Source organism: Staurois parvus, unplaced genomic scaffold (genome assembly GCF_062004578.1).
Source record: "Staurois parvus isolate SC_StPar_1 unplaced genomic scaffold, SC_StPar_1.0 ptg000414l, whole genome shotgun sequence".
NCBI lineage: Eukaryota > Metazoa > Chordata > Amphibia > Anura > Ranidae > Staurois > Staurois parvus.
In genome coordinates this window covers 7,657,111-7,684,605 of record NW_028318210.1, presented here as the reverse complement: position 1 = coordinate 7,684,605, position 27,495 = coordinate 7,657,111, and the positions used below count along the sequence as shown (strand labels likewise).

Here is a 27,495-nt window from a genome sequence, read left to right as displayed (position 1 = left end):
CTCTTTTTTCCTAGTAAAAAAAAAGTGCTACAAAAAAGGTTAGCTGTTAAAAATCACATTGCCTGTTTGGAAGGACACTTGGCTTCTGTTACTACATAAGGGCCATATAAGACAAGGGGGCAGCATATCTAAAAAGATTTGGTAACACAAGATGCTAGCGTAATACAACTGCAGAATACATTGCTGATGCAGATGAATGCGGAGTCAGAATGTTAGCTCTGTGTAGGGACACTGTGGTTGTCATTTTTTTTGTTTCAGCCTAATGGCATGCTTGTATGAATTACAGTAAGTACAAAAATCTGTAAGATGTTCCTGCCTTGCCAGGTTAAAGGTTGATTTATAAGCATCTCAAATCTTCTGGGAAAAGTCATGAATTTATTTAACCAGATTGCTACAGTTAAAAACTAATCAATGCAAAAAGGCCTTGCAGCTCCTTTTACAGTTCAATCTGAACTAATAAATGAGAGCCCACATTCCTGGGAGAAGAGAGATATGCCTTCTCTTTGGAAACTGCTATTTATAGATCCTTATGTTCTCAGTCTGTTGATCATAGCTGTTTTCATTCTTGAATTTTGTATAGGTATGTTTTAGATCAGGGGTGTCAAACTGGCGGCCCTCCAGCTGTTGCGAAACTACAAGTCCCATCATGCCTCTGCCTTTCGGAGTCATGCTTGTAACTGTCAATCTTGCAATGCCTCATGGGACTTGTGGTTTTGCAACAGCTGGAGGGCCGCCAGTTTGACACTGGTGATTTAGATGATCCGAGCTCAGGTTGTTGAACACTATGCACACATTGGGGTTTGTTTACTAAAACTGGTTCACTCAGAATCTCGTGCACTTCTGCATAGAAACCAATCAGCTTACAGGTTTTACTGCAAAAGCTTAATCAAACAAGCTGAGTTTAGAAGCTGATTGGCTACCATGCACAGGTGTACGAGTTTCTGAGCATGCCAGCTTTAGTAAATAAACCACATTGTTGAGCTGAGTTTTCAGAAAGTCGCAGACTGTGGAAGATCTGTTTTCAGAACTAGTATAATAATTCTGAGGGGTCTTTTAAAGAATAAATACGTGTGTTTTTGTAATTAGGCTTCCTAATTCTGCATTCCACTTGACAATCAAATCTGCATAGATGGCCAAAAGTATGTTATTTCCATTCAAGGGTTCTGTTAATGCTACAGGAAAAGAAATCCATTTTCCACAATTCTGATCTTTCCACCTTGTGGCAACAGTTTGGGGAAGTTCCTTTTCTGTACCAGCATAATTGCGACCCTGTACAAATGGAACCAGGTCTTTATAAAGTTGGTTGTAAGATTGGTGTGGATGAACTTGAGTGGCCTGTACAGAACCCTGACCTCAACCCTGTTGAACACCTTTAGAATGAATCAGAATGGCAAATGTGAGATGGTATTCTCTTCCAACATCTGCACCTGATCCCACAAATGCTTTTTTGCCTTTTTGAACACAAATTCCCAAACTCACTTCAAAATCTTCTTGAAAATATTCCTAGTCGTACAAAAACTGTTACAACTGCAAAGGGGGGCTACCTCCACATAATGCCTATGCTATGAATATACATTTTTTTATTAGGTTAAAAACCACGTGTCCATTCATAGGGTCAGCACAGTGGCTTAGCGGTTAGCAATTCTGTCTTGCAGCACTAGGATCATTTGTTCAGATTTCAACCACAGCACTACCTGCAAAGAGTTTGCATTCTCTCCCTGTGCTTGTGTAGGAATTTTGTGCGAACTTTGGTTTCCTACTACACTCCAAAGACATGATACTGTCTAAATTGATCCTAGTATATGTATACATGTGAGATAGGGACCTTAGATTGTAAGCTCTTTGAGGGCAGACCCTATAAATACCTATAATATGTACATCCTTCATGGCTATGTCTTCTTATTGTCTTTTCATAACTTCTAAAATGCAGTTTTGTTAAAATGTCTGACTTTTTGTTCTGCAGAAAAATGTGGTGGTGGCAGCCAACAAGGTCTCTAGTAAAGTAACGGCAGTTTCATTCTCGGAAGATAGCAGTTACTTTGTCACTGCTGGAAACAGACATGTCAAGTTCTGGTATCTGGATGAGGCAAAATCATCAAAGGTGAGTTGAGAAGTATGCCAGGACTGAATTGGAGACTATGAAAGCAAGAGTGAAAACAGCACTCTTTCAGGACAGCTTGTTCGAAATTAATCTGTATTTGGCCTCATTAGTAGAAAGAACTCAATATGCATTTCTTTATCAGTTTACATGTTAGTATATGCTATATAGTTACATAGTTAGTCTGGCTGAAATAAGACAAAAGTCCATCCAGTTCAACCATTAAAAAAGTTGTAATCCTATACCCACAGTTGATCCAGAGGAAGGCAAAACCCCCCCAGCAAAGCGTGACCCAATTTGCTCCTGCAGGGGAAAAAATTCCTTCCTGATCCCCCCGAGAGGCAATCGGATATTCCCTGGATCAACTTTACCTATAAATGTTATATCCAGTTATATTCTGTGTATCTAAGAGAAAATCCAGGCCTTGTTTAAAGCAATCCACTGAACCTTTCCGTGTTTGGAGATTAAATTTCTTTTCCTCCAGACGTAAAGCGTGCCCCCTTGTCCTCTGTGATGACCTCAGGGTGAACAGCTCTACACCAAGTTCACTATATGAACCACTGATGTGTTTATGCATGTTGATCATATCACCCCTTAATCGCCTCTTCTCAAGAGAGAATAAATTCAGTTCCTCTAATCTTTCCTCATAGCTGAGCTCCTCCATGCCTCTTATCAGTTTGGTTGCCCTTCTCTGTACTTTCTCCAGTTCCCCATTGTTCTTTTTGTGAATTGGTGCCCAAAACTGAACTGCATATTCCAGATGAGGTCTTACTAATGATTTGTACAGACCTAGATGACGAACGCAGTGCCTGGTCCCCTGCCCTTTTCACCAGCTCATGACAAAGGAACAGTCAATCTCACACTGCGCTGTCACTTGCGTAACAATTCCACTCTCAGTTGCACCCTGCACAAAGATTTTCCAGCTTACCAGACCACAATCTATGTGCCAGCAGCCTGAGAGCGATTGTCACTGACTTAGGTTAATTATTCAATTAACTCTTTAAACTGCCACCACCGCCTTTTTACCACTATGATTTTAGCATAAACATCTGCAACACACACTGTCACCATAGACAGGTATATTCAGAGGATTATTATCAGTAGCACTCTTCAAGACACAAGGATTCTTTAGTTTGCATTAAAAGCTTTAGAGATAGTTTTACCACTTTTCAAAATATTGTTTATGAAATCAAATGATGGAAAAAATAAAATATTTACAGAAAAGGAAGTTACAAAGACTTAAAGAGAACAATAACGCAACAGAGAAATAAAAGGAGATAGAAATGAAGAATACTTGCAAAGTCCTGGTTTTAGCAGAGTCCAATTGTTCAAGAAAAAATGTTGCCGTTGCTCTCAAGTCCGTTAAGATGTTCCTTGGTTGATGTTAAATGAGAACTTCCTTTCCAGGTCCTGTCATCCCCTTTTTTTGTGATATAAAAGGGGTGTCGCCAGAGAACAACTGACCAATCTTCCGGTTTAAGGATGGGTGCTGTGCACGTTTATGACCAAGTCCCAACTATAGTTTCATAAACTTCCAATATTTGCAGGTGGTATTCTAGAAAAGTGTTTATCAACCTTTTTCCAGTTGGGGCGCCCTTGAAAAGTATTTTTAGTCAAGAGGCACCCCTGTCCAAGGCTTTGTGATGCGGAATGCACGCAAAATCGCACTCATTCCTGATACGCAGACAAATGCTCTGCTCTTTAGGGGTACCCCATACATTGGCAAACGCAGGGTGTTTTTGTTGTGGTGCAATTTTGAAACTAAGGTCAGGGACGACTTTCCCTACATTTCTGCGGGTAAAGCAGCCCATTGAAATGAATGGGCTGCCCTACACACAGCCACACAGATGTGAACCCAAGGGCCTGTTCACCTGTGAGGTTGCAGGGTGGTAAAACCAAGCAATTGAGCTGCTTTTACCACCCCCATCTACTCCCCTTTTAGCTGCAGAAACAGCAGCTGGGGGTATACACATGCTGTTGCCGCAGCTGGAAGTATACCTCCAGGTGAATGGAGTTGAACTACAACCACCCTGCAACTGTGTGCTCATTGTGGTGTGGTGATTGATGCTGGGGTTAAACCAGGTGGTGAGGAGGCAACATATTGCCTCTTCACCACATGTCAAATGCCTCTGAAAAGCGATGTGAGCATGGATTGCTTTTCAGAGGAGCAGCAGTCCTTGCTGCTATTAGGAACAAGTCCTAAAAAAGCAGTTCTGATAGTAAAGGAATAGTGGGTCGAGATTAAAAGTAAAATACATATACACACAGATAAAAACAACCAAACACATACAAACACATGTACACACACATACATGTACATACATACATACATACAGAAACACACACACACAGATGCATACACATGTGCACACACACACATGTACACGTACCCACACACAGGCACATGTATACAGCATTATAAAAGTTACAGTACCTTAGCTTCCATCACACAGCCGGGTACTGCACTCTAGGGGGAAACAGAGAGCACAGAAGACACTCCCCTTCCCTTTGCTTTCACTTTGCTCAGCGGTCTTACGGCTCCCAGTGCCGAGGTACAGTGCGGCTGGGGATAAGGAGCTCGGACTCAGGTGACAGCCATTCTCCCCACGGCACCCCTGAAGACCTCCGGCAGCACCCCAGTTGAGAAAGGCTGTTCTAGAAACTGACAGAATATTATTCATAATTATATTTCATATCCAGGGATACCAAACACTGCGTACGTTTGTCACCCATGAGGCAGAGACTACCTTCTCTCCTTTTGTATGTGCTAGGGTAGTCATGTATGACCTTGATTTATTTGGTATGATATTCCCCATTCAAATATATACTTAATATTAATGTGTCCTGGACCTGTTGAATTCTGTGAATTGTATGTGGAATTGTTAAGTTGTGGAATAGACGTTTTTTGGTATGTTCTGCATTCCTAGAGTTTAATGGCCTTACATGTCATCTGTGACAGCCTTGACTGAGTTATTATTGTTTTACGATAGGTCAGAGGGAAGAGTTTTTCATGGTTCATGGAAACAGACATCCTGCCAAGACTAATTAGCTGTTTATCTTTGAGAAATAGTCAAAATGTACATTTAAAAATAAAACTTTCTGTTTATTATTTACATTTTGTAGTTTTTTTACACAGTAACTTGCATTTCCAGTTTAGTGAACCTTGTACCTATTGCGTAGTCAGTAACTTCTGAGCTGGATTCTGGGGTGCTTTAGGGAAAATATTTCATATATAATAATATAAATTTATTGCAATTATCATTATTCTTTCAGGTGAACTCAACCATTCCACTGTTGGGGCGTTCTGGCTTGTTGGGTGAGCTCAGGAACAACTTCTTCACAGATGTTGCATGTGGAAAAGGCAAAAAAGCAAGCAGTACCTTTTGTATAACATCCTCTGGCCTACTATGTGAATTCAATGACCGTCGATTGCTGGACAAGTGGGTGGAGCTCAGGGTGAGTGTGGTCAGTACTAGTGTTTGTATTAGAGAAGTACATCGGGTTCAAAGCCCAGATGAAGATTGTTCTACACCAGCACAACCCATCTTACTTGAAGGAGCTGGAGCAATTTTGCCTTAAAGTATGAGCAAAATCATAGTGGCTAGATATACTAAGTTAATAGAGACATACTGTACCCCAAGAGACTAGCAGCTGTACAGTAATTGCAGCAAATGTTGACTCTACAAATTTTGACCTTTTGGGGAAAGGGGGTTATTACTTATGCACATTCATGACTTCTGTTTTTTTGTGTTTTGATTGTTTGTGCAACTATAAAGTTTAGTTTGCACTTTCAAAGTCATAGACATTTTGTGTACATTACATAGTACAAAGCTGCAAGAATATATTTTAAATTCGGGTAGTAATATAACAAAACAGGGAAAAACAGAGTTGGGGTTTGTGATTACTTACGTATGGCACTGTATTACTTCCCTTGTCCAGAAAATCTTCTCCAGTTCCCCTAAAATGGTTTTCAGTTTGCTGCTGGGGCTTTGACTGGTGGCATGACTTTGGGCTAATGTCATAGAAGCTGCGGTTTCCCTAGAAATTGAATGGAAGCTCAGACGGGGCATTAAAAGAAACCTTTTTCAACAAGGGAGGCAATGGCAGACACATTTTGTGGTGGCAGTACTTGTAGTTTCAGACATTCAAAAAGGATGGCACGTGTTAAATGTAAACTGTAATGTCTAAAATGCGATAGTTTGTTGTGAATTCATAAATTTTATATCTGTCACCATTGGCAATCTTGCCTACATGCATGATTTGTGAATGCTAACCGTTCCTGTTACATGGTTTTTCATTCATATGTTTAAATTTCTTCACCTTCTACCAAACAGACCACTATAGCCAGCTGCATATTGGTGAGCCAGGACTATATTTTCTGTGGCTGTGCAGATGGAACAGTTCGAATCTTCAACCCAAGTAACTTACACTTTCTCAGCACTATGCCAAAGCCACACTGTCTGGGTGTAGACATTGCTACCATCACTGAAGCCAGGTGAGCTCAAATGGAAAAGTGAATACATTTAAACAGATGTATCTTTTCAGTCTTTTCTCTAAGGCTCTGTTCACACCTGAGCATATATAGCTCGAAGCTCCAAATTGCTCACTATTTATTTTGGAGCTTTGAGATATCAAATGCTCAGTATTTAAAATCCCATGCATTTTAGTCAGAAAATGTATTATTTTTCAATAACAATCATAAAATAAAACATAGTTGTACCTTCCGCATAAAAAGAGATTTCACACCTAACATAAAAACCACTTAAAGTCTTTGTACACTTAAAAATTAAATTATAATAATCTATCTCTTTAAATATTTCAACTCCTATACATTTTTACTGATTTCGCTATCTAATATCTGGCTGATCCTGCCAGTTCCCCTTCTTCCTGGTTGAAAACTGATCACACTAAGCAGGTAAGCCTATCCATGCAATGGTATGGTCATCATGGCTCAATTTGGAGCCATACCCCTGCGCATCCCTACTCTCCATTGGTTTCAATCCCCAGCCTTGCTGTTAAACTGCACAAGTCAGCTGGGGATGGGGGGAAGTGATGTATGCAGCAGGGATTCTAGCTTGCGCTCCATTTCCCTGCAAATGCTTAGCCTTGTCAGCATACATCACTTCTGAAAGTGACACAAGCTCTTGCAGAACAGTCATGCCCCCTGGCCCCTCTATGATACGCAACAGCAATCCTGACCTTTATGAAAATGTTAAAGGTATCTAAAAGCAGATTTTTAGTTTTTATTTTTGTCTTTACAACAACTTTAACTGAAAGCAACACACATACCATAGAAAATGCAAAACACCAATCAGTCTATTCCAAAACTCCTCTAAGCATTCAAGAGCCATATGGATTGACTGAAAAAAGCTATATGGCTACATTGTGGAATGAGAGCAATTACTTCTATATTATTATTATTATACAGGATTTATATAGCGCCAAAAGTTTGCTCAGCGCTTTATAACGGGAGACAATACAGCAACAATACAGTTCAATACAAGAGGGATTTGAGGGCCTTGCTCCTTGGAGCTTACAATCTAGGATCATTTACCAGAAGGTAGCAATGTATACAGAACATTACCAAGATGGGAAATATCTTCCACAATATTAAGCGATCTCTGAAGGCACCTCCCCAGTTCCAAAATGCTCAGTAAACCAACTCCTGCAATAATATTTGCGGTTTTTATCACCCTCTGCCAGACATTTCTGCCATGGACTGCACTACAAAGAAATGGGATACGTTGCAACACTTTTAGTTGCAGCTTTATAGATGCTAATGAGGACCTGCTCTGAAAAGCCTGCTGTCCATAGCTTCCTCGTAAAGTACAGTCTTTGATGAGCCTTGCCCACCAGATGGAATATATGCCCTGTCCACGTCAAATCCTCCCTAATTAATGCGCTCAGAAAGCAGGACTCCTCTACCTTCTCAACCTTCATCCCATCAATCACCACTGGCTCATAGATAACTTCCTATACTTTTCTAAAATCAATATTAATTTCCTTAGTTTTCGCTTCATTTAACTGTAAGTTCTCTCTGCATCAAGCAACTAGATTTTCAATATCCTGGCAATATGCAGACTCGTCGCTGCCCTTTATTTTTCCTACTACCATGGTGTCATCTGCAAATTTTAACACAGAGTCCACCTGGAAGTGGGAGAAAAAAATCAAAAGTGTATAAAGTAAACAAAAAGGGGCTCAGCAGTTCCTTGTGGCAACCCTGTACTAAAGGATAGCTTTGATAAGTAACAGTTTCCAGCTTTTACCCTCTGCTGCCTATCAGCCAGAAAATCCAGGATCCAGTTACAAAACGTTGGGCTTAATCCCAAAGTGTTCAGCCTAACAGCAGGTTACTTTGGCAAAATTTATTCAACTCTGAACTAAAATCAATAAAAAGCATGCAGACATACCGTATTTTTCGCACCATAAGACGCACTTTTTTCCCCCCAAAAAAGGGGGGAAAATGTCAGTGCGTCTTATGGAGCGAATATGGAGCGGCCGGTCCGGTATTTCCACTGCCGCCGTGTTAGAATACCGGGCCAGCCGCTCAGCTCTACAGCGGGACCTTATAGAGATGACTGCTGACCTTTGGGCAGGGGGGGGAGCGGGTACCTGAATTTGACAGATACCCGCTCCCACTTCCGTGGAGTTGTTCTTTCATCTTACCCGTCATCCCTGTGCTGTCTGCAGTCTCTGGTCATCCCTGTACTGTGTCCGCAGTCTCTGGTCATCTCCTGTACTGTGTCCGCAGTCTCTGGTCATCTCCTGTACTGTGTCCGCAGTCTCTGGTCATCTCCTGTACTGTGTCCGCAGTCTCTGGTCATCCCCTGCACTGTGTCCGCAGTCTCTGGTCATCCCCTGCACTGTGTCCGCAGTCTCTGGTCATCTCCTGTACTGTGTCCGCAGTCTCTGGTCATCTCCTGTAGTGTGTCCGCAGTCTCTGGTCATCCCCTGTACTGTGTCTGCAGTCTCTGGTCATCCCTGTACTGTGTCCGCAGTCTCTGGTCATCCCTGTACTGTGTCCGCAGTCTCTGGTCATCCCCTGCACTGTGTCCGCAGTCTCTGGTCATCTCCTGTACTGTGTCCGCAGTCTCTGGTCATCCCCTGCACTGTGTCCGCAGTCTCTGGTCATCTCCTGCACTGTGTCTGCAGTCTCTGGTCATCCCCTGCACTGTGTCCGCAGTCTCTGGTCATCTCCTGTACTGTGTCCGCAGCCTCTGGTCATCTCCTGTAGTGTGTCCGCAGTCTCTGGTCATCCCCTGTACTGTGTCTGCAGTCTCTGGTCATCCCTGTACTGTGTCCGCAGTCTCTGGTCATCTCCTGCACTGTGTCCGCAGTCTCTGGTCATCTCCTGTACTGTGTCCGCAGTCTCTGGTCATCCCCTGCACTGTGTCCGCAGTCTCTGGTCATCTCCTGCACTGTGTCTGCAGTCTCTGGTCATCTCCTGCACTGTGTCCGCAGTCTCTGGTCATCTCCTGTACTGTGTCCGCAGTCTCTGGTCTTCTCCTGCACTGTGTCCGCAGTCTCTGGTCATCTCCTGTACTGTGTCCGCAGTCTCTGGTCATCCCCTGCACTGTGTCCGCAGTCTCTGGTCATCTCCTGCACTGTGTCCGCAGTCTCTGGTCATCTCCTGCACTGTGTCCGCAGTCTCTGGTCATCTCCTGCACTGTGTCCGCAGTCTCTGGTCATCTCCTGTACTGTGTCCGCAGTCTCTGGTCATCCCCTGAACTGTGTCCGCAGTCTCTGGTCATCTTCTGTACTGTGTCTGCAGTCTCTGGTCATCTCCTATACTATGTCCGCAGTCTCTGGTCATCTCCTGTACTATGTCTGCAGTCCATTAGTTCAGAATTTTTTTTTCCTGTTTTCTGCCTCTAAAACCTAGGTGCGTCTTATGGTCAGGTGCGTCTTATGGAGCGAAAAATACGGTAATTATTTTGTTTTCTAAATATGATAATGCAAGGCCAATGCAATGGCATCCTCCATAGATCTATTTTCCCTAAAATCAAACTGGTAGCTATCTAGCCCTGGGGGAATACAATGTTTAATATGATTTAAGATTCATTTCTCAAAAAATTTCATTACAATTGGAGTCAAGGCTACAAGGCGATAATTAAGGTAAGAAATACTGGACAGGACTGGAAAAATCGATGATTTTAAAGTAGTAGTAAACTCCCATTGGACACTTGTGCCTACAGGTAAGCTTATAATAGAACTTACCTGAAGGTACAAGGAATATCTCCCAAATTTGCATTTGTATGCACAGCATACTCCTGCCTTTCCTTCAGAGCTCTGTGCTGCTGCCAAGACTCCCGTGCACATGCGCAGGAGTGATGTCAATGCTGCCTTGACATTTAAACGACCAGAGCCAGTGAACCCGGAAGGAAAATCGAGTGAAGATGGAAACCTTGTCAGTGGTGACAATGCTGTTGGAGGGCTTCATTTCAAGGCAAATCTTTCAAAATGTGCTAGAATGTGATGCATATTAGCACATTATGCCTTTACCTTACAGGGAGAATATATTTATTTATTTTTTTTAGCTACGTTCACTACTGCTTTAAGCAAGAAGACACTATACCCTGCTCTAAAGACATTTACCAATTGAAAGGCACATTTCTGTACAAAAGTCCCTAAGATGTTATGAAGCCCTAATCCTCGATAAACCCAAATGCATGTCCTGAGCATCCTCTGATAATGTAGGGGACCTAGTGATTATATCATTATTTTGAGGATCCAAAAGGACATAAAACTGTTTAGTTTCTCTAAAGAAGTCTCTCATCACCCTATCCCAGCCTGTCTTTTTGATAATTTGTTGCTGACTGGATGGTGACTGTGCACATTTGAGCATTCAAGACACCTGCCTAAAGCTCCAAAAGCTACATGAGCTACTTTTGAAGTAGGTTTGGGCTCTCTTGTCCAATAGACTTCAATGGGAATGCTAGAAAATGCTCAAATTTATTTTTTTCAGGTTTATTTTAGGCATTTTTAGCATGTAAGAACTGATCTTCTCACCTAGTGTTTTCCATTGGCTAAAACTAAAATGCCAGAAGCTTGAATAGATATGTAATCGTTTGTAATTTGCTTCAAAAAGGCCTGAAATTTGCTCTGCTCAAGTGTGAATGCTGCCTAACTCAGCTCCTAACACTCTGGGAGTTTTGGGTGTTCCTGCTTTCCTTTTCATGTTCCAGCTTTTCATGTTAATCTCCACGTTATGGGATTAATACAAAAATCTAAATTTAGGAGATGTGCCCTTTGATACTGGCACAGAAGGTGCGCAGATCCCGGAACAGATATTAAACCAGTAGAGTCCTCAGAGATACAATATAAGAAGCTGTTATATGTTTAAACCCTCCAGCATCCAGAATCTGTTTTAGGTGATCTGACCTTTTAGTGGCTTTTAGTCTTGAATCTGTGCCTGTGCAGAAGAGCTGAGAGGAAGCTCCTAAATTAAAAATATCCAATTGTATTATATGTAACTGTACACTAGAGTTTACCCTGGTCTCAATATCTTCTGGCACTCAGTGATAAATGGATTTAAAGCTCAACAGTAGGGAAGGGTTAAAAACCTCTGACAGTCTTTAATTGGTGTCCCCTCTATGAGATTTATTTTACTCCCTGTTCTATTTTACCCACATCAAATGGGTAGTAAGTGAGAAAACATGTCCATGGCCATCACGACTCTACAGATGGCTCTTCTGGTTCAGCCAGGAAATCCTCATGGTCCAGGATAGCAGGTGTGCCTGAATAGGTTATAGTGATGGTAGTTTGGAAATTCTGATAAAATGGGAGCAGGAAGGATTACTCTGGTTAGGGGGACAATGAAGGCAACACTCTTGTGCTTCTGTGCTTTGCATTCAGGAACTCAGATCTTTTTTGTGGAACGGCAGGATTACAGACAGAATTAATAACTTGTAATATTTATTCCTTCATTGCTCTTGCAGTTTTTTGTTTTATAAAAATTCCAGTTACAAATTCATAATTATTGCACGTTGGGTTGAGAGATAGATTCTTAGAGTGGAGTTAACAAATGGGAGCAAAAAACTGTAAAATGCAAAATAAAAAGCTATGAGAAGAAAGGACATTGCTGTAAGCTCAAGTGATATGAACATTGGTTCACCCTTCAAGTTGGACTGCTGTGTATTGGTGACAGGGATGTGTATAACCTCATTCTTTGTTAGCAGTGCGGTTTCATAGGCCTTGAAGTTATAATATTCACTAGCCTTGCATTCTCTTTTTGTATTTACAATTCATTTGCATAGATTATAAATGCATTCGCTGGCTCAAACATGGAGCAGTGAATGGAATTCAGGCCAGTCATCCTTACTGTAGTTTTCTTAAGAACAGTCATTCTTTTGTCCATGTCTCTGCCTGTGGGTTTCTTCTCTCCTGACCCCCAGCCCACAGCTATATGGTTTGCCTTTCAATAGATCATGTGTTTCAGTCACTAGGCCTGTGGTGTTTTAATTATTCAGATGGCCTCTGTAATTCTGCTGGCTTGTCTTTCAGCTGCATATATGAGCAGAACATCTATACTATTTATTTATTTACTACAGGTTAATATTTAGTGCTGTCAATGTACATAGTGCTTTACATATGTATTGTACATTCACATCAGTCCCTATCCTCAAGGAGCGTACAATCTAAGGTTCTTAACTCACATTCTGTTGGATGCACTGTGTTTATTATAGTGACACAGTGGTTGCTGTTTATATGTTATTTGGGATTTGTGCCTAGAGCACTGTTTGGGGGGTTGGAGCACCTCTGTGTTTAGTCCCATTTTGGACTTTTGTTTTTTGTTCAGTGTTCTTGTCCTTGTATCACTATCACATCCGTTTTTAGGATCATTTTGGACACTATTGTTATTTATTGGTCCCAATTTGGACTTTTTTTGGCACTTTGTTGCACTAGTATTGTGTGAGTGTTATAGACACCTGTTTGCATTATCACGTATATGTTTTGTGTGTATTTATTATTAATTTGCATATTGATTTATTTATGATATATTAGTCCTTTTTTTGGACTTTATTTTTTTGCACATGTTGATGTAATTCACTTTACATTGTTATATACCATTGTCACTTTATACTTGTTATTATTAATAATAATGTTTCTTTTCTTATATTTAAGTTTTTGGGTTCATATGGTATTAGCGCCACATCAATTTTGTTGGTTTTTCAGGGACAACATGTTCACTTGCTGTCTTATATACAGTGGGGATCGAAAGTTTGTGCACCCCAGCTAAAAATTTGTATTAATGTGCATAAAGAAGCCAAGGAAAGATGGAAAAATCTCCAAAAGGCATCAAATTACAGATCAGACATTCTTATAATATGTCAACAAAAGTTAGATTTTATTTCCATCATTTACACTTTCAAAATAACAGAAAACAAAAAAATGGCGTCTGCAAAAGTTTGGGCACCCTGCAGAGTTAATATCTTGTACTGCCCCCTTTGGCAAGTATCACAGCTTGTAAACGCTTTTTGTAGCCAGCCAAGAGTCTTTCAATTCTTGTTTGAGGTATCTTTGCCCATTCTTCCTTACAAAAGTCTTCCAGTTCTTTGAGATTTCTGGGCTGTCTGTCACGCACTGCTCTTTTAAGGTCTATCCATAGATTTTCAATTATGTTGAGGTCAGGAGATTGTGAAGGCCATGGCAAAACCTTCAGTTTACGCCTCTTGATGTAATCCCCCATGGATTTTGAGGTGGGTTTAGGATCATTATCCATTTGTAGAAGCCATCCTCTCTTTAACTTCAGCTTTTTCACAGATGGCATCAAGTTACCATCCAAAATTTGCTGAAATTTTATTGAATCCATTTTTCCTTCTACTCGTGAGATGTTCCCTGTGCCACTGGCTGCAACACAACCCCAAAGCATGATTGATCCAACTCCATGCTTAACAGTTGGACAGAGGTTCTTTTCATTAAATTCTGTGCCCCTTCTTCTCCAAACGTACCTTTGCTCATTCCGGCCAAAAAGTTCAATTTTAACCTCATCGGTCCACAGAACTTGTTTCCAAAATGCATCAGGCTTGTCTATATGTTCATTTGCAAAGTTCAAACGATGATTTTTGTGGTGAGGACATAGAAGAGGTTTTCTTCTGATGACTCTTCCATGAAGACCATATTTGTACAAGTATCTCTTTATAGTGGAATAGTGTACCACAACTCCAGTGTCTGCCAGATCTTTCTGGAGGGATCGTGCAGTCAAACATGGGTTTTGAATTGTTTTTCTCACAATCCTGTGAACTGTTCTGCCTGATATTTTTCTTGGTCTTCCAGATCTTGCTTTAACTTCCACTGTTCCTGATGACTGCCCCTTTCTTAATTATATTCCAAACAGAGGATATTGACATCTGAAAACGCTTTGCTATCTTCTTATAGCCTTCTCCAGCTTTGTGAGCGTCAACTATTTTCAGTTTCAGTTTTCTAGACAACTGCTTAGAAGAACCCATGGTGCTGATTGTTGGGGCAAGGTCAGATGAGTCTGGGCATTTAAAACCTTTGAGATTGACATCACCTGGTCTTCCCAGACGATTATTGAGAACAATCCATGACACTGGCAGGTCTCAGCTTGGCAAAGGGGGCAGTGCATGCTATACATTCTGCAGGGTGCCCAAACTTTTGCAGACGCCATTTTTTCGTTTTCTGTTTTTTTGAAAGTGTAAATGATGGAAATAAAATCTAACTTTTGTTGACATATTATAAGAATGTCTAATCTGTAATTTGATGCCTTTTGGAGATTTTTCCATCTTTCCTTGGCTTCTTTATGCACATTAATACAAATTTTTAGCTGGGGTGCCCAAACTTTCGATCCCCACTGTATTCCACCCACTTTCAGATGCCACTGTAACGTGATAATCAATGTTATCCACTTAACCTGTCAGTGGTCATAATGTTATGTCTGATCAGTGTGTGTATGTATATGTGTATATATTATATTTGTAAGCGTTGTGGTATCTTAGAACTCTTAGATCTCTTGCGAGTATGCAGTTAGATGTTTTTTTTTCTTGTAGTCCCACATATGTGCATTGAATTCATTAACTTAAAAGGTTTTTTCTTATTTGTCAAGTGCCTATAAGGTGATAACAGTAATTGGACCACATAAACTTGCCAACTGCTTCTAAGTAGAAAGATGCAGCACTGTGATAATATATAGAAACCCTAATTAATTGCCTTATTGTTTTCTACTTTCTAGCCGCCTCTTCTCCGGTGCTACAGATGCCAAGTACCCAGACACTGTGGGAATGACCTTTGACCCCACCAACCAGTGGCTGTCTTGTGTGTATAATGACCACAGTCTGTATGTATGGGATATTAAAGACTTGAAGAAAGTGGGAAAAGTCTACTCAGCCTTATACCATTCTTCTTGTGTGTGGAGCGTTGAGGTATTTATCATGTTTATTTCTGTCCATTACTTCTAGGGCATCAAAAAGGAAAACGTAGCTCTATTTTGTATTGCATTTTTGCTGTAAGTCAGATAAAACAGAATGTCCACATTTATGATTAGATTTTTTTTTTTTTTTAAGAGTCTGTAACATACCAACTTTTATAGCAGTGTAAACATAATTGTAGTTTACAATGTAGCAGCTGATGTAAGGAAAGCGTTGAATAACGTAAACAATAGTATGAGTTCTCATTCATTTAATATTCTTAAAATAGATCTAAACTCCATTGTTATACTATCATATAAGCCATCACTTTTCACATGTATCCACACACGCAGCATCTGCAAACGGTTAGGGACGGATGTCTGAGCCAGGATCCATCTTTCATTGTCCAGGGTCGCCCTTCCATCCTCAACTGCATGTAGCATCTGGTTCCTCTCAGCCTGTCAATACTTTATACTAGGGATGCCCCAAAATTCCTGCAGCCGAAAATAACCCTATCACCATTTTGCCGATGGGAAAAGTGAGCCAATACAAGTGCCGATAATTGTGTCCCTCAGGCATTTGGCTGCTAGCAGCTGTCCTCTGGGTAGTGCATGAAGGGAGTAGTTGCGGCTGTCACATCCTGGCTCCACCCTGCCCTGTTCTCACTTGAGGAGGATTTTCTGAGAAAGCTTGGAAATCTACCCTTCCTATGTTATGGGATCCTGTAAGCTAGGAGGAACTCAGAGTCCATATAGCAAAATATGAGGAACGCTTTTCCTGTTACACCTCTGTGGCATCTTGTGTGCCTCTAATTTGGTTCTGGGCATGTGTTTCCTTTCTCAAATATTGTGTGACACAGTTGGGGAAAAAGAAAGCATGTGGTTTGGGAAGAGCTCTGATTTGAGACCAAACAGAGTCAGAGGGGGCAGTGGGTGAAAGATTCCAGGGTGCATGTGCTCATATGACATGTGTGCCTGACTGAGGAAGGGGGCTGATAGAATGTGACACCCCTCTACTAGAGAGAGACATGGGAGAACTGTGGCTCAAATACAGATCGCTGAATCGAGATGGGACTCAGGTAAGTATAGGGGGGGGAGCTTCACTCAGAAGGTTTTTTACCTTAATGCATAGAATGCATTAAAGTAAAAAACCTTCTGCCTTTAGAACAACTTTAAGACTGATAGGGGGGCTGGGGACAAAGAAAGCTACAATATAGTTTTAACCACACTAATGGTGCAATGTAGGGTACTTTATTTATGTTTGGACGTATACTTTTGTACGCATCAACCTCTTTCTTTGTGTGAGGCAAATCCTGAGATTAAGAAGCATGTCTGCTTAAGTGGGCATGGAATGTCTTTATTTGCATCCTGCTGACAGAAAAGAGAGAGGCTACTTTCACACTGAGGAGTTTTTCAAGCGTTTTTGCGTTAAAAAGAGTGCCTGAAAATCTCAAGAAAACTGCTTCCCTATGTATGTGAATGTATATCTATGTATGTTTTCACACTGAGGCGTTGCGCTTGCAGTGCGGTGTAAATACTCCTGCTTGCAGCATCTTTGGGGCATGTTTGGGGAGTTAAAAAAACAAAAAAACAAAAACGCCTCTTCCCATTTCCTCTGAGAAGCGGTTTTGGTGCAGATTTAAGTCACGTGTCCTTTAAAAAACGCGGTAAAAACGCCTATGCGGTTTTGTGGCAGATTAGTGTGAAAGTAGCCTAATCATGATCTGCTGTGTTTTAGGATTAAGGATTTTTACACTTTATGCTCCATTTGTTTATAGCTGATGACATCTGCTTCCTCATCAGCAAAAAAGAGCTAAAACTCAGGAAATGCTGACCCTCTTATTGTTGAACAGGTTTAGAGGTTAAGCGGGTTTTCTACTTTTACACACCAATATAAAGTTTTCTCAACCTGCACAAAAAAAAAACCAAGGTTTTCAACCCTCTCTGATCATCACATCCTCCAAGAGTGGTTAAACAAATCTAGTGCCATGCATGCAGTATTTAGAGGTGCCTGGAAGGTCTTGAATACGTCTGTCAAGCACCCCCCTTTGACATCAGTGTTTGTGTAGACTATGTTCAGCCTGTATGTTAGCTGCTCCTTTGCAAGCAAAGTGTCCAAAATGTTAATTAAGTTATATTTAATCATTTAAGGAAAATTGTCATTTTGAAACAAAATTCATTTTTGTTAGGCTGGAATTGTCCATTGTCGATTCAGTACGGCTGTAGAAAGCTTAAAATTTTCATAACATTTTTGTTAGAGTGTTGGATTTAAAAACGACTTCTTCTAGGATAAAGGGCTACACATAGAGCTTCTGCAGCTGTCAATTAATGGTGTCTCTTTTAGTTCTTTATTCTATTCCCTGTGCTAGAAACAGTACCTAGCTTTGTTTCCTCTAAATAACGCCAAGTACTGATGCTAAGCCTTGGCTGAATCCATATATAAGCATTGAGTGCCATAACAAACCAATGCAAGACACTTTACCAAAGTCAGAGCAGACATACACATACAACTTTTCCAGTTGGGGTATTTAATTAATTTACAGAGGTCCGATCTATAAAGTTTTCTTCCAGCAGAGGTCCAGAACGCATGTATGTGCGAAGACTCAGACTCAGATCCTTCCCATCACAGCCCTCCCTTATATTACAATCTTGTTTTTACATCAGTGTATTCAGTCCCCTGCACATCACAGTTCCCCAAGTCACATAACAGTTTTTTCTTCAGAGTAGTGTTTTCAGGCCCCTTCACATCACTCCTACCCCTTAACATAAGTGTACCGTATCCCTTTTACATAACATACCCCCTTTGTTCACAGTAGTGTCCTCAACCCCTTTTCAAATCACCCCCCCCAGTACTATCCTCTGCCCCTTTTCACAGCAACACACACACACTCCACACACATACACACATAGCACTGCACCCCTTCACATTACCCCCCATGGCACTGCCTCCCCCAAGGGCATCTGCTCTTCACATCGACACCCCTCCACAGTACTGTCCTCTGCCGCCATCACATCAACCCTCCACACACACATGCAGCACTGCCCACCCTCACATCACCTGCCCCCACAGCACTGACTGTCCCTCCTCACATCACCCCCCCCCCCCCTCAAAGCACATCTACTCTTCACATTGACCCCCACAGTGCCGTCCTCTGCCCCATTACATCAACCCCCCCCCCCCCACACACACCACCACTGCCTACCTTCACTTCACAAGTCCCCACCCTTTACACACAGTGGTGCGCTCTGCCCTCTTTACATTACCCCAACACAGCTCTGCCTCCCTTCACAGTCCCTCCACAGTACAGAGACAGCACAGAGGGTAGTAATGAGCTGTATGGGAGGCACAGCTCTGCATTGGATGGAGGGTGAGAGCGGGAGCTGCAAGAGTTAACTTTCCAGCTTAACCAGCAGGTGATTGGTTGCTAGGACAAAGGACAGACCTAACAACCAATCAATTTCTGGTTAAAATGAAAAGTTAACCGCTGGCAGCTCCTGCCCTTCATCCAATGCTTAGATGTGCCTCTTGACTTCGTTCTTTACTATGCTGCCTCCCGCTCTCCGCGCTGTCTTGAGAATGACAGCGGCAGTGGCTGGGGATAGTAGTTGCTTCTAAATGGCATGACCTCGGATCCGGACCATGGTCCATCATTTAGTGATGCCTGTTCTACAGTGTCATGCTCATACAGGAATACTTACAGTTTATGGATTCCTGGATTTGTTGCTTTAATTGTTTAACATATTTAATAAACTTCTATAGAATGTGTGTGGCTGTCTTAATTCAACAACTATTAAGAGACAGTGCTATTACACGATGTCTCTGCAAGCTGCCTCTAGTGGCTAAGTTGTAATACATTACAATTTCAAATTACCATACTTGGGAAAACTGGAGACAGAAGACTGGCAACAAATATGAGACATCACATCACACTGTTCAATTAATTCATATCCATGAAATAAAACTACAAACTCCTTAGGAGGTGGTACTTGGCATCAGTAAGAGTTGCACATTTGAAACCAGGATACCCTTCAACTTGTTTCCACAGATGCCCTATGGGTGACACATTCAGACACACATTTTAAGAGTTCATGCAGGTTGAGCCCTGGTTCACACTGCTGCGACTTCTCATGCCGTCCTAATTGCTGTGACTTAAAGTCGCAGCAACAAAAAAATAGTTCATGCACCAAATTGTTTTTTTGTTTTATCTTTGCTACTTTGGCTGCAATTTCACAGGGTTTTGTAAATTCAATATTTGTCACACTCTGTGTTATGATTTGTCAAAGTTGTAAAACTTATATAAAAGTTGCCTTGAAGTCACATCAAGTTGCAATGTAAAGTCACACAGGAAGTCGCATGACTTTGGAGTCACAGCAGTATGGACTGAGCTTAAAAAATGTTGGATGGGAGCATAACGATATACAGCACTGGGCACCACCGTCCACATGGAGCCTTTTTAGGGCCTTCAACTTTTATCTACTCTTCTACTTTTTTCACAAAGGTGTTTAAATCAAATAAAGTAAAAAAATGTACATCTAAGTTATCTTATGGGGTCAGTTTACATGTCAGCTGTGCTGCTTAGCAGTGGTTTTCTTTGAACCTGATTAAACACCTATTTCATTATTAATGTAACTCTTATTTATACAGACGTACCCTGAGATGAAGGATAGCAACCAAGCCTGGTTACCACCCAACTCTTTCATAACATGCTCCTCTGATAGTACCGTCCGTCTTTGGAATATGGAGACTTCAAACATCCATGGAACTGCACTACATCGAAATATACTCAGCAATGTAAGCAATCTCCCATCTTTGGTCAGACTTCAAAACTACATAGAGTCCCAGAATGTGTTTAAAATGGTTGGGTGTGTCCCCTTTCCTCAATTCAGGTCTCAAATTACACTCAGCTTCCTGCTGTATACTGTACAGTTTGGCATTAGACTCCTGCCTGCAAGAGCTGAGAAATAGCCTTAGACCAGTGTGTTTAAAAAGGCTATAAAGAAGAGAGACTACAGATAAACAGGTACCACTTATGTATGAAGAAAACATCAGAGGGCGCCAACTAAGTGCAGTATATAGGAAAAGTGGCAGCTCACTCACAAAGTGCATAAGGATAAGAGTATGTCATCTATCCAGTTCGTTTAGCTGTTGAGCCTCAGTGTGTCTTCAGAATCCAGGAAGCAGATGCTGCTGTCAGGAATTGTGTAAGACCAGAAACAAAACCAGAAATCCTGGTGCAAAAGGACTGTACAAGACTGGAAGTGTAGTCACACCTGGGAGGGCTTGAAAAAGGAGCGGTTATGCTCATGAACATGTAGTCACGTTCCCCACGTTGCAGCCCTCTCAGATGTAACAACACTTCCAGTCTTGTGCAGTCCATGCTCTTCAGGGTGGCTCCAGGATTTGCACTTTAGATTCTGGTGTCCTACACTGCTCATGACAGCGGCAACTGCTTCCTGGCATCTGAAGACACACGGAGGCTCAACCGCTAGCCTCACTGGGTGGAGGACATGCTCTCTTATCCTTATGCACCTTGTGAGTTGATACTTAATAAAGTCTTTTGCTTTATACGGCACTAAGGGCTTGTTCACAGTTGGCTAAATTTAATGGCATTTAATGAGCTTTAGTATGGGCATTCTACAAGCTGTAAAAATGCTCCCCAAATGCCCTATGCGCGGTTTTGAGGCATTTTATAGGCGTTTTACAAGTGTTAAAACCTCACTACAAACTCCTATAATAAACTCTTAATGGTATTGACCCCCCGCAAATGCCTGCCAGGCGTTTGAGGAGCCTATAATAAACTCTAATGGTATTGACGCCCCGCAAACGCCTGCCAGGCGCTTGAGGAGCATCACTATAGACTTGACTGGGAGGCGTTGAAATGCTTCAACTCCTCCTGACTCGACATGAGGCTTCAATTTTGATGCAACGTTGACACTTCATGTTTTGCTAATGTGAACAGCACTGTGTGCTATCAATAGTATCATTTCCATAGGAGTTTGAGGAGCATTAAAAACGCCCCTCAAATGCCTGCTCTCAAAGCTATTGTGAACTGAGCCTTAGTTGGCGCCCTCTGCTGTGTCCTTTATATATTGCAGAGATCATTTCAGTCTCATTGACGAGCTGCCATGGATATTTTTGCACTTTCTAGTACAATCCTACACCTCCACAAAACATTCACATGCATGATTATGTAGTAGCTTAGCTGTATCCCTACCCGTACCTTTTTTCGATTATTCTATGTATAAGGAATTCTTTCATCTCCGTGTATCACCTGACTTTAGTGGGTATATGTAAGGGCTTAAACCATTTTAATGTCCTGCTAATATACCTTAACCCTCGATTTTCAGGATCTGATGAAAATCATCCTGATAGATGATAACACGCAGGCCTTGCTGGACACTGATTGTAACACTGCTGGCCTGGCAGATAAAGTGGACTCTCAAATACTAGACACCAAGATTGGCATTCGTTCTGTGTGTGTGAGTCCCAACGGTCAACACTTGGCATCAGGGGACAGGACAGGTACTCTTAGGTAATGACATTAACATTTATTTATGGTGTCACTGTGCATAAATTTATATTGCACATTTAACATTTACATTTGTGCCATAGGGTACATGAGCTACAATCTCTGTCAGAGCTGTTGAAAGTAGAAGCCCATGACTCTGAGATTCTGTGTCTGGAGTACTCAAAGCCAGAGACCGGTAAGAATCTCCTGCATTTACATTCTCATAAATGACTGATTGTCTTGTACTGTAAATGTCTCTAAATGGGAAACTTCAAATTAATGCTGCAGTGAGTGTATACTACAGTTAGAAAAGCTAACGAATGACTTCTGTTGAACAGGAACAGCCACAGATGGATCAAAATTTGGCTAGTCCCTGGTTAACCTACCGATTTTTTAAATTTTTTTTTTTTGTTCCATCTATGACCAACTTTTGTTAGCTAACTTGAGTTATTAATGATGCAAGCTTTCAGGCTAACTCAGATCCCTTTGGCTTCTCTGTACAAAGGCCTGACTAAGGGATTGGACTTGCTCAGAAATCTTGTATCTTTTAATAACTCAAGTTAGCCAGTAAACGGTATTACTTAAAGTTCCAGTGAAGTTATTTTTTTTCTGTTCTTTTTTGGCTTAAAATAAAAAAGATGTTCTATCTACCTGCTCTGTCCAATGATGTTGCCCAGGGCAGGCTCTTTCCTTCCTCTTTGGAGGTCCCCTGCTGGCATTGTCATCTCCTTCTTCCGTGTGCCTCAGAAGCTGGCTGTTAGGTGGCACCCATGCACATACTCCCAAGCCACGCTGTGTGCATCCACGGATGGCCATGCCCCTGCTCCCTCCTCACAGGATTTGACAGAGAGCAATGGGATCCTATGGCTCCTGCTGCTGCATATATCTCCTGTGAGACCAGGTAGTGGCACTGCAGATGGGACCATGCTGGAGCGCTAGGAGGTGCCAAGTAAGTTTTCAGGAGGGTGGGGGGAAAAGTTAGTGGAGTTTTTTTCTTTACCTTAATGCAGAGAATGCATGAAGGCAGAAAAAAACAAAACAATACATAAATAAAAATTGTGCGTGTGTGTGTATATGTGTATATATATATTACAGCCACTTTATACCCCCCCCCCCCCCCAAAAAAAAAACCAAAAAACTTTCTGCACTCATCTTGGCAGATGTACTGAAATTGTTCAAACTACTCGTGAGTGTAAAAAGTCTTTTTGTTAACATGTATGACTCTGTGCTACATAAACATTTTCCAGCTTGTAGCAACAGGTTTTTAATAGTCTGCATGGTAATATGTCAGACCATCCAACATAACCCACTCCAGAAGTCACAAAACACTCTGGTTCTGATCAACTTTCTGCTTTTCTAATACACTTGACAGACAGCTTATCCTTTACAAAAGTTAATTGAATGAGCTAAGGAGGTTGTAAACACAAATGCGGAGAGATAATTAGCAAGAGTGTTCTGTAACTGCTGGAGAGGGTCATGTTGGAAGGTCTGATATGCATGTTTTAGTGTATTAGCTTTTGCTATGGTATTTCATTGTTACCCACTTGCTGTTTTATATTAACATCGTGGTATGCAAGGAGAAGGAAGGAGTCTCTGTTGATTACATACAGTATATGTTGCACCTTCACCTGCAGGAGAGCTTATTTTGAGTGTGATTCAGCTTTAAATTTTGTGCTTTACCTTGAGAATTTGACCATAAAAACATGTATCCTCATTTAATCCTTTTTTTTCCTGTTATCAGGATTAAACCTCTTGGCTTCCGCCAGCCGAGACAGACTTATCCATGTTTTAGATGCTTCTAAGGAATACAGCCTCCAGCAAACCTTGGATGATCATTCTTCATCGATCACTGCTGTGAAATTTGCTGGTAATTTCTCTGTTGATTCCTACAAAGTTCATTGTTCTCTGGAATATGATGGAACTATGTTGTTCATTGTCCACAGGATGTTCAGCTTTATGAATGTGTAACTAATGTCCTCTTTCTCTTTTATATGTTCTCTCTGGAGATTAAAGTGTTACTAAAGTCCTATTTTTTTAATTTTTTTTTAATAACAAACATGTTATTCTCACCTGCTCTCTACAACGGTATTGCACAGAGCAGCCCTGATCCTCCTCTTCCCAGGTCTCCCACTGGCGATCTTGGCTCCTCCTCTTCTTCATATGTCCCCATAGCAAATGACCGCTATGCTGGCACGCAGTATCCGCGTTCTCCCAAGCTGTTTGTCTATGGAGCTGCATAGAAATTAAAGACATTTTTTTACCTTAATGCAAGGAATGCATTAAAGTAAAAAAAACATTTTTAGCTTTAGTATCACTTTAAGACAAGCCATAAATGCCTCAGTTTTCTTCCCTGCAGCCACGGCTTGCAGGAAAGAAAATCGCTCAACTTCCCCATCAACACATTGAGTGTATTGTGTTCTGCTGGCAGAGGAGCTCTGCCGGCAGAACACAATGACCAATGCTGGCAGCTATAACCGCCAGCAGTAATAGCATGCAAACAATCTGACAGGCTGGTTGTACTGAAGTCGATCGATAGATCAACTTCATTACAACCGGCCAAGATTCCATCCATCTATGTCCCGCTTAAGGATCCTGAATGACTTCAAGATTTACTGCTTAACAGATTCAGTAAATTTTCTCCATTCCATCTTTCGTAAAAGGATTGTATAGTATCAGAGAATTGATGGAGGCTGCCATTGCTGAATTCTCCTTTTGAGAATGCTAGATGCCTGTTTGTCATACTGAAGCTCCTCAGTCCTGTCTGATAAGCTGACCTGAAACAAAGAGATTAGCATTTCTGACACTCATTTACAGCATGCTTGTTCCATGCATGTGATTCCAAATGACCAAAGTATCAGGCAAGTATAATTTTAACTAGGAGGTTGGTAATGATGGCTTCCATACTTCTCTCTCTTAAGCTTTAGCACTTTTAGGACTCTTTTTTTTTTTTTTTACCTTTGTGGTTGGGGATTGGTAAAAACAGGTGGCTGAGCCATGTCCGCCTGTCACAATAGAATGAGCAGATGTGTCTATGTCCTCATAGGCATAAATTGGCTGCCTGCACACAGAACCTGCTGGATAGGGACTAATAAACAAATGTCCCATTCACAGTGTACTGGCCTTAATGCCCGTGTGAATGAGCCCATAAACATTTCACTTTAACAATACACTGTCACCCTCTCCATTAAGGGCAGGTAACAATGTCTACAGAGGCCCCAATGACCCACTGATACTTTGTCAGCACTCCCTAACTGCTCCCCTTCCAGACCTCAGGTCTGTCAGCCAATCGCAGAGAGGCTGATGTCACTGCTCCCCATCATATCCAGCTCCTGGAATTTTAAAGCAGACTGTGTGGAAAGAGTAGCAGAATAGCAATGGCAAGGTGCACAGTATATAAGTGGTTTAGAAGGTGAGACCTTTTGCAAAAAACGTAATCCCGACCCTGAGTAGATAAAAAAAATGCAGATGGCCTTGCCTGCATGACATAGTTAATAGCGCGGCTTTATCCAGGCATGCGGAGAAACCGTTATACTTAACAACCCCCCCTCTTCCCCCATGGAGTGTGGGGGTGCAGAAGCTGTAAGGACTGGTCTTTCTGTGGAGAATCTGGTAAGTATATCTCTTTTTGTTGCTCCCCTAGACATAAACAAGCAATTATCCTTTGCAGTGCGGGCACAGCCCAACTGCAAGAGATAATATATTAGCCCAGAGTTGAGCTTTAATTTTTTTTTGATAACGTGGTGATGGGATGGAGCCTGTGTCAATGTTTTATTTAAGTTGGTGGGGGTGGGTTAAAACCTTTATTGTTGTCTATGCTGGAAATTCTTATTTCCAATCCCAGTGACAATGTTTTGAACAGGAATAGAAGTCTCCCAGACCGCAGCGTAGCTTCATAAGCAGCTCTTTTTTTTTTTTTTGATAACACCACGTTAAAATTGTGCTGCTGGCGCTCCTCTTTCTAATTCCATATAACTGCTGACATCTATATTTTCAGAAGCCTCAGCACAATGCAGTCAAATGTTTCAATGCTCAAGCTCTATTTTCTTTAATCTCCTGTTTGGAGATGTCACATGGCACAATATCCTATTATAAAACACTGCAGTCATACACAGGATCATGTAAAAAATTCTGCAAACTCAGGTTAATGTTAGTGGAACTTTTGATTGAAGCAATATTAGTTTCCTGGATAGTATCAGTTGCTCCCAGACTTTTATCACTGGTTTCCTGGCATTGCTTCTTAAAGCCTAATCTCATTGTACAGTGTAAGGGTGATTCTAATTTTTGTTTCACAAAACACTTATTAGGTTTTAAGGTAGCAGGCAATAGGAGGGTATGCAAGTGTGCAACATGAAGGGAGGAGCACAATGAGTACCCAACATTTTTAAAAAGATGTAGGTACAGAGGTAGGTTGCATACATTGTCGAAAGATGAGAAACTTCATATGTAAAATGGGAAATGGTTTAGCGCACAAAGCCGTTTGAAATTGCTCCTCATTGACATCATTGATTGCCTCTGCAGGGGAGGAAGAGCAATTTATCCATAATCTGGAGCATAAGGCCAGAGAAGAAGGGAGGTTACATGGGACCAGAAGGATGGGGGGGGAGAAAAGAGAGGCAGACAGGAGAATAGAAAGATTAGGGGACTTTCCTGAGAGAGAAGGAGGGAAAAAAACAGAACAAGGAGGGTTCCCGTGAGGCCCTACCAGGTTGATGCGACTGTTAGGCTATACATCGCTGACACCTAGAGCAAGGTGCAGTCTACATTCAGGTGGCTATTGTCAGTTATCCATGGGTCCCAGACCTTAAAGAATTTGGTATGGGCATTAGTAAGCATGTAAGTAAGTTTTTAGTGGACCATAGTCCACATGAGCCTTTGTTTTACTGAAAAAAAAAAATTGATAAACTGTTGTCGCCAGGCTCTGGCTAGCATCTGCAGGCTGCCAGGAAGGGTGATTCTAACTTTTGTTTATTATCACATTTGTTTGATTTTGGAGCTCCAAATTTGCAGCAGGTTGCAGATTTTTGCATTCCAGCTCCCGAGAAAATACATAATGTAGACAGAGTACCTCAATGCTTTATAATGTAACCTCCATGTCAGTTGCAAACCACTTTAAATGTTACTTTTCTAGCTAATGATGGCAAAGTACGGATGATCAGCTGTGGAGCCGATAAGAGCATTTATTTCCGTACTGCTGAACAGGTATGTGAATTCTGATGTATTTACACAAGTGCAGCAGTAACAAGTACAAAGAACTCATCCATGACCAAATGCAGTAAAAGGTCTATAAATCTGGTCCTAATATTAAACCAGACTCTCTGACTTTGTGATGAGTCATGTAAAGGCTAACTGTTTTTGTACATTAGCTGTTTTGTGGCTCTTTTAACAATGCTATTAAATACACTTTCAAATGTGTATTTTGTTTGTGGATGCAATAAAAATTTCTGGAAAGACATCCATCCAGCATGCCTCTTTCAGTACAGCATACATCGTAATATCCTCCAATCCATTGTTTATCCACTTTA

The 27,495-nt window shown here is 41.4% G+C and overlaps 1 protein-coding gene across 4 annotated transcripts in view; it reads left to right on the top strand.

Annotated features, from left to right (window-relative positions):
• Positions 1-27,495, top strand: part of MAPKBP1 (mitogen-activated protein kinase binding protein 1) — a 248,028-nt gene that overhangs the window by 170,515 nt on the left and 50,018 nt on the right. For all 4 annotated transcript variants that reach the window (XM_089686912.1, XM_089686911.1, XM_089686909.1 and 1 more), the window contains 9 exons: positions 1,964-2,101; positions 5,372-5,554; positions 6,433-6,593; positions 15,291-15,480; positions 20,110-20,256; positions 21,813-21,997; positions 22,078-22,169; positions 23,715-23,840; positions 27,102-27,172. In XM_089686912.1, the coding sequence (XP_089543038.1) occupies positions 1,964-2,101; positions 5,372-5,554; positions 6,433-6,593; positions 15,291-15,480; positions 20,110-20,256; positions 21,813-21,997; positions 22,078-22,169; positions 23,715-23,840; positions 27,102-27,172 (1,293 nt within the window). The remainder of the gene's footprint in view (positions 1-1,963; positions 2,102-5,371; positions 5,555-6,432; positions 6,594-15,290; positions 15,481-20,109; positions 20,257-21,812; positions 21,998-22,077; positions 22,170-23,714; positions 23,841-27,101; positions 27,173-27,495) is intronic.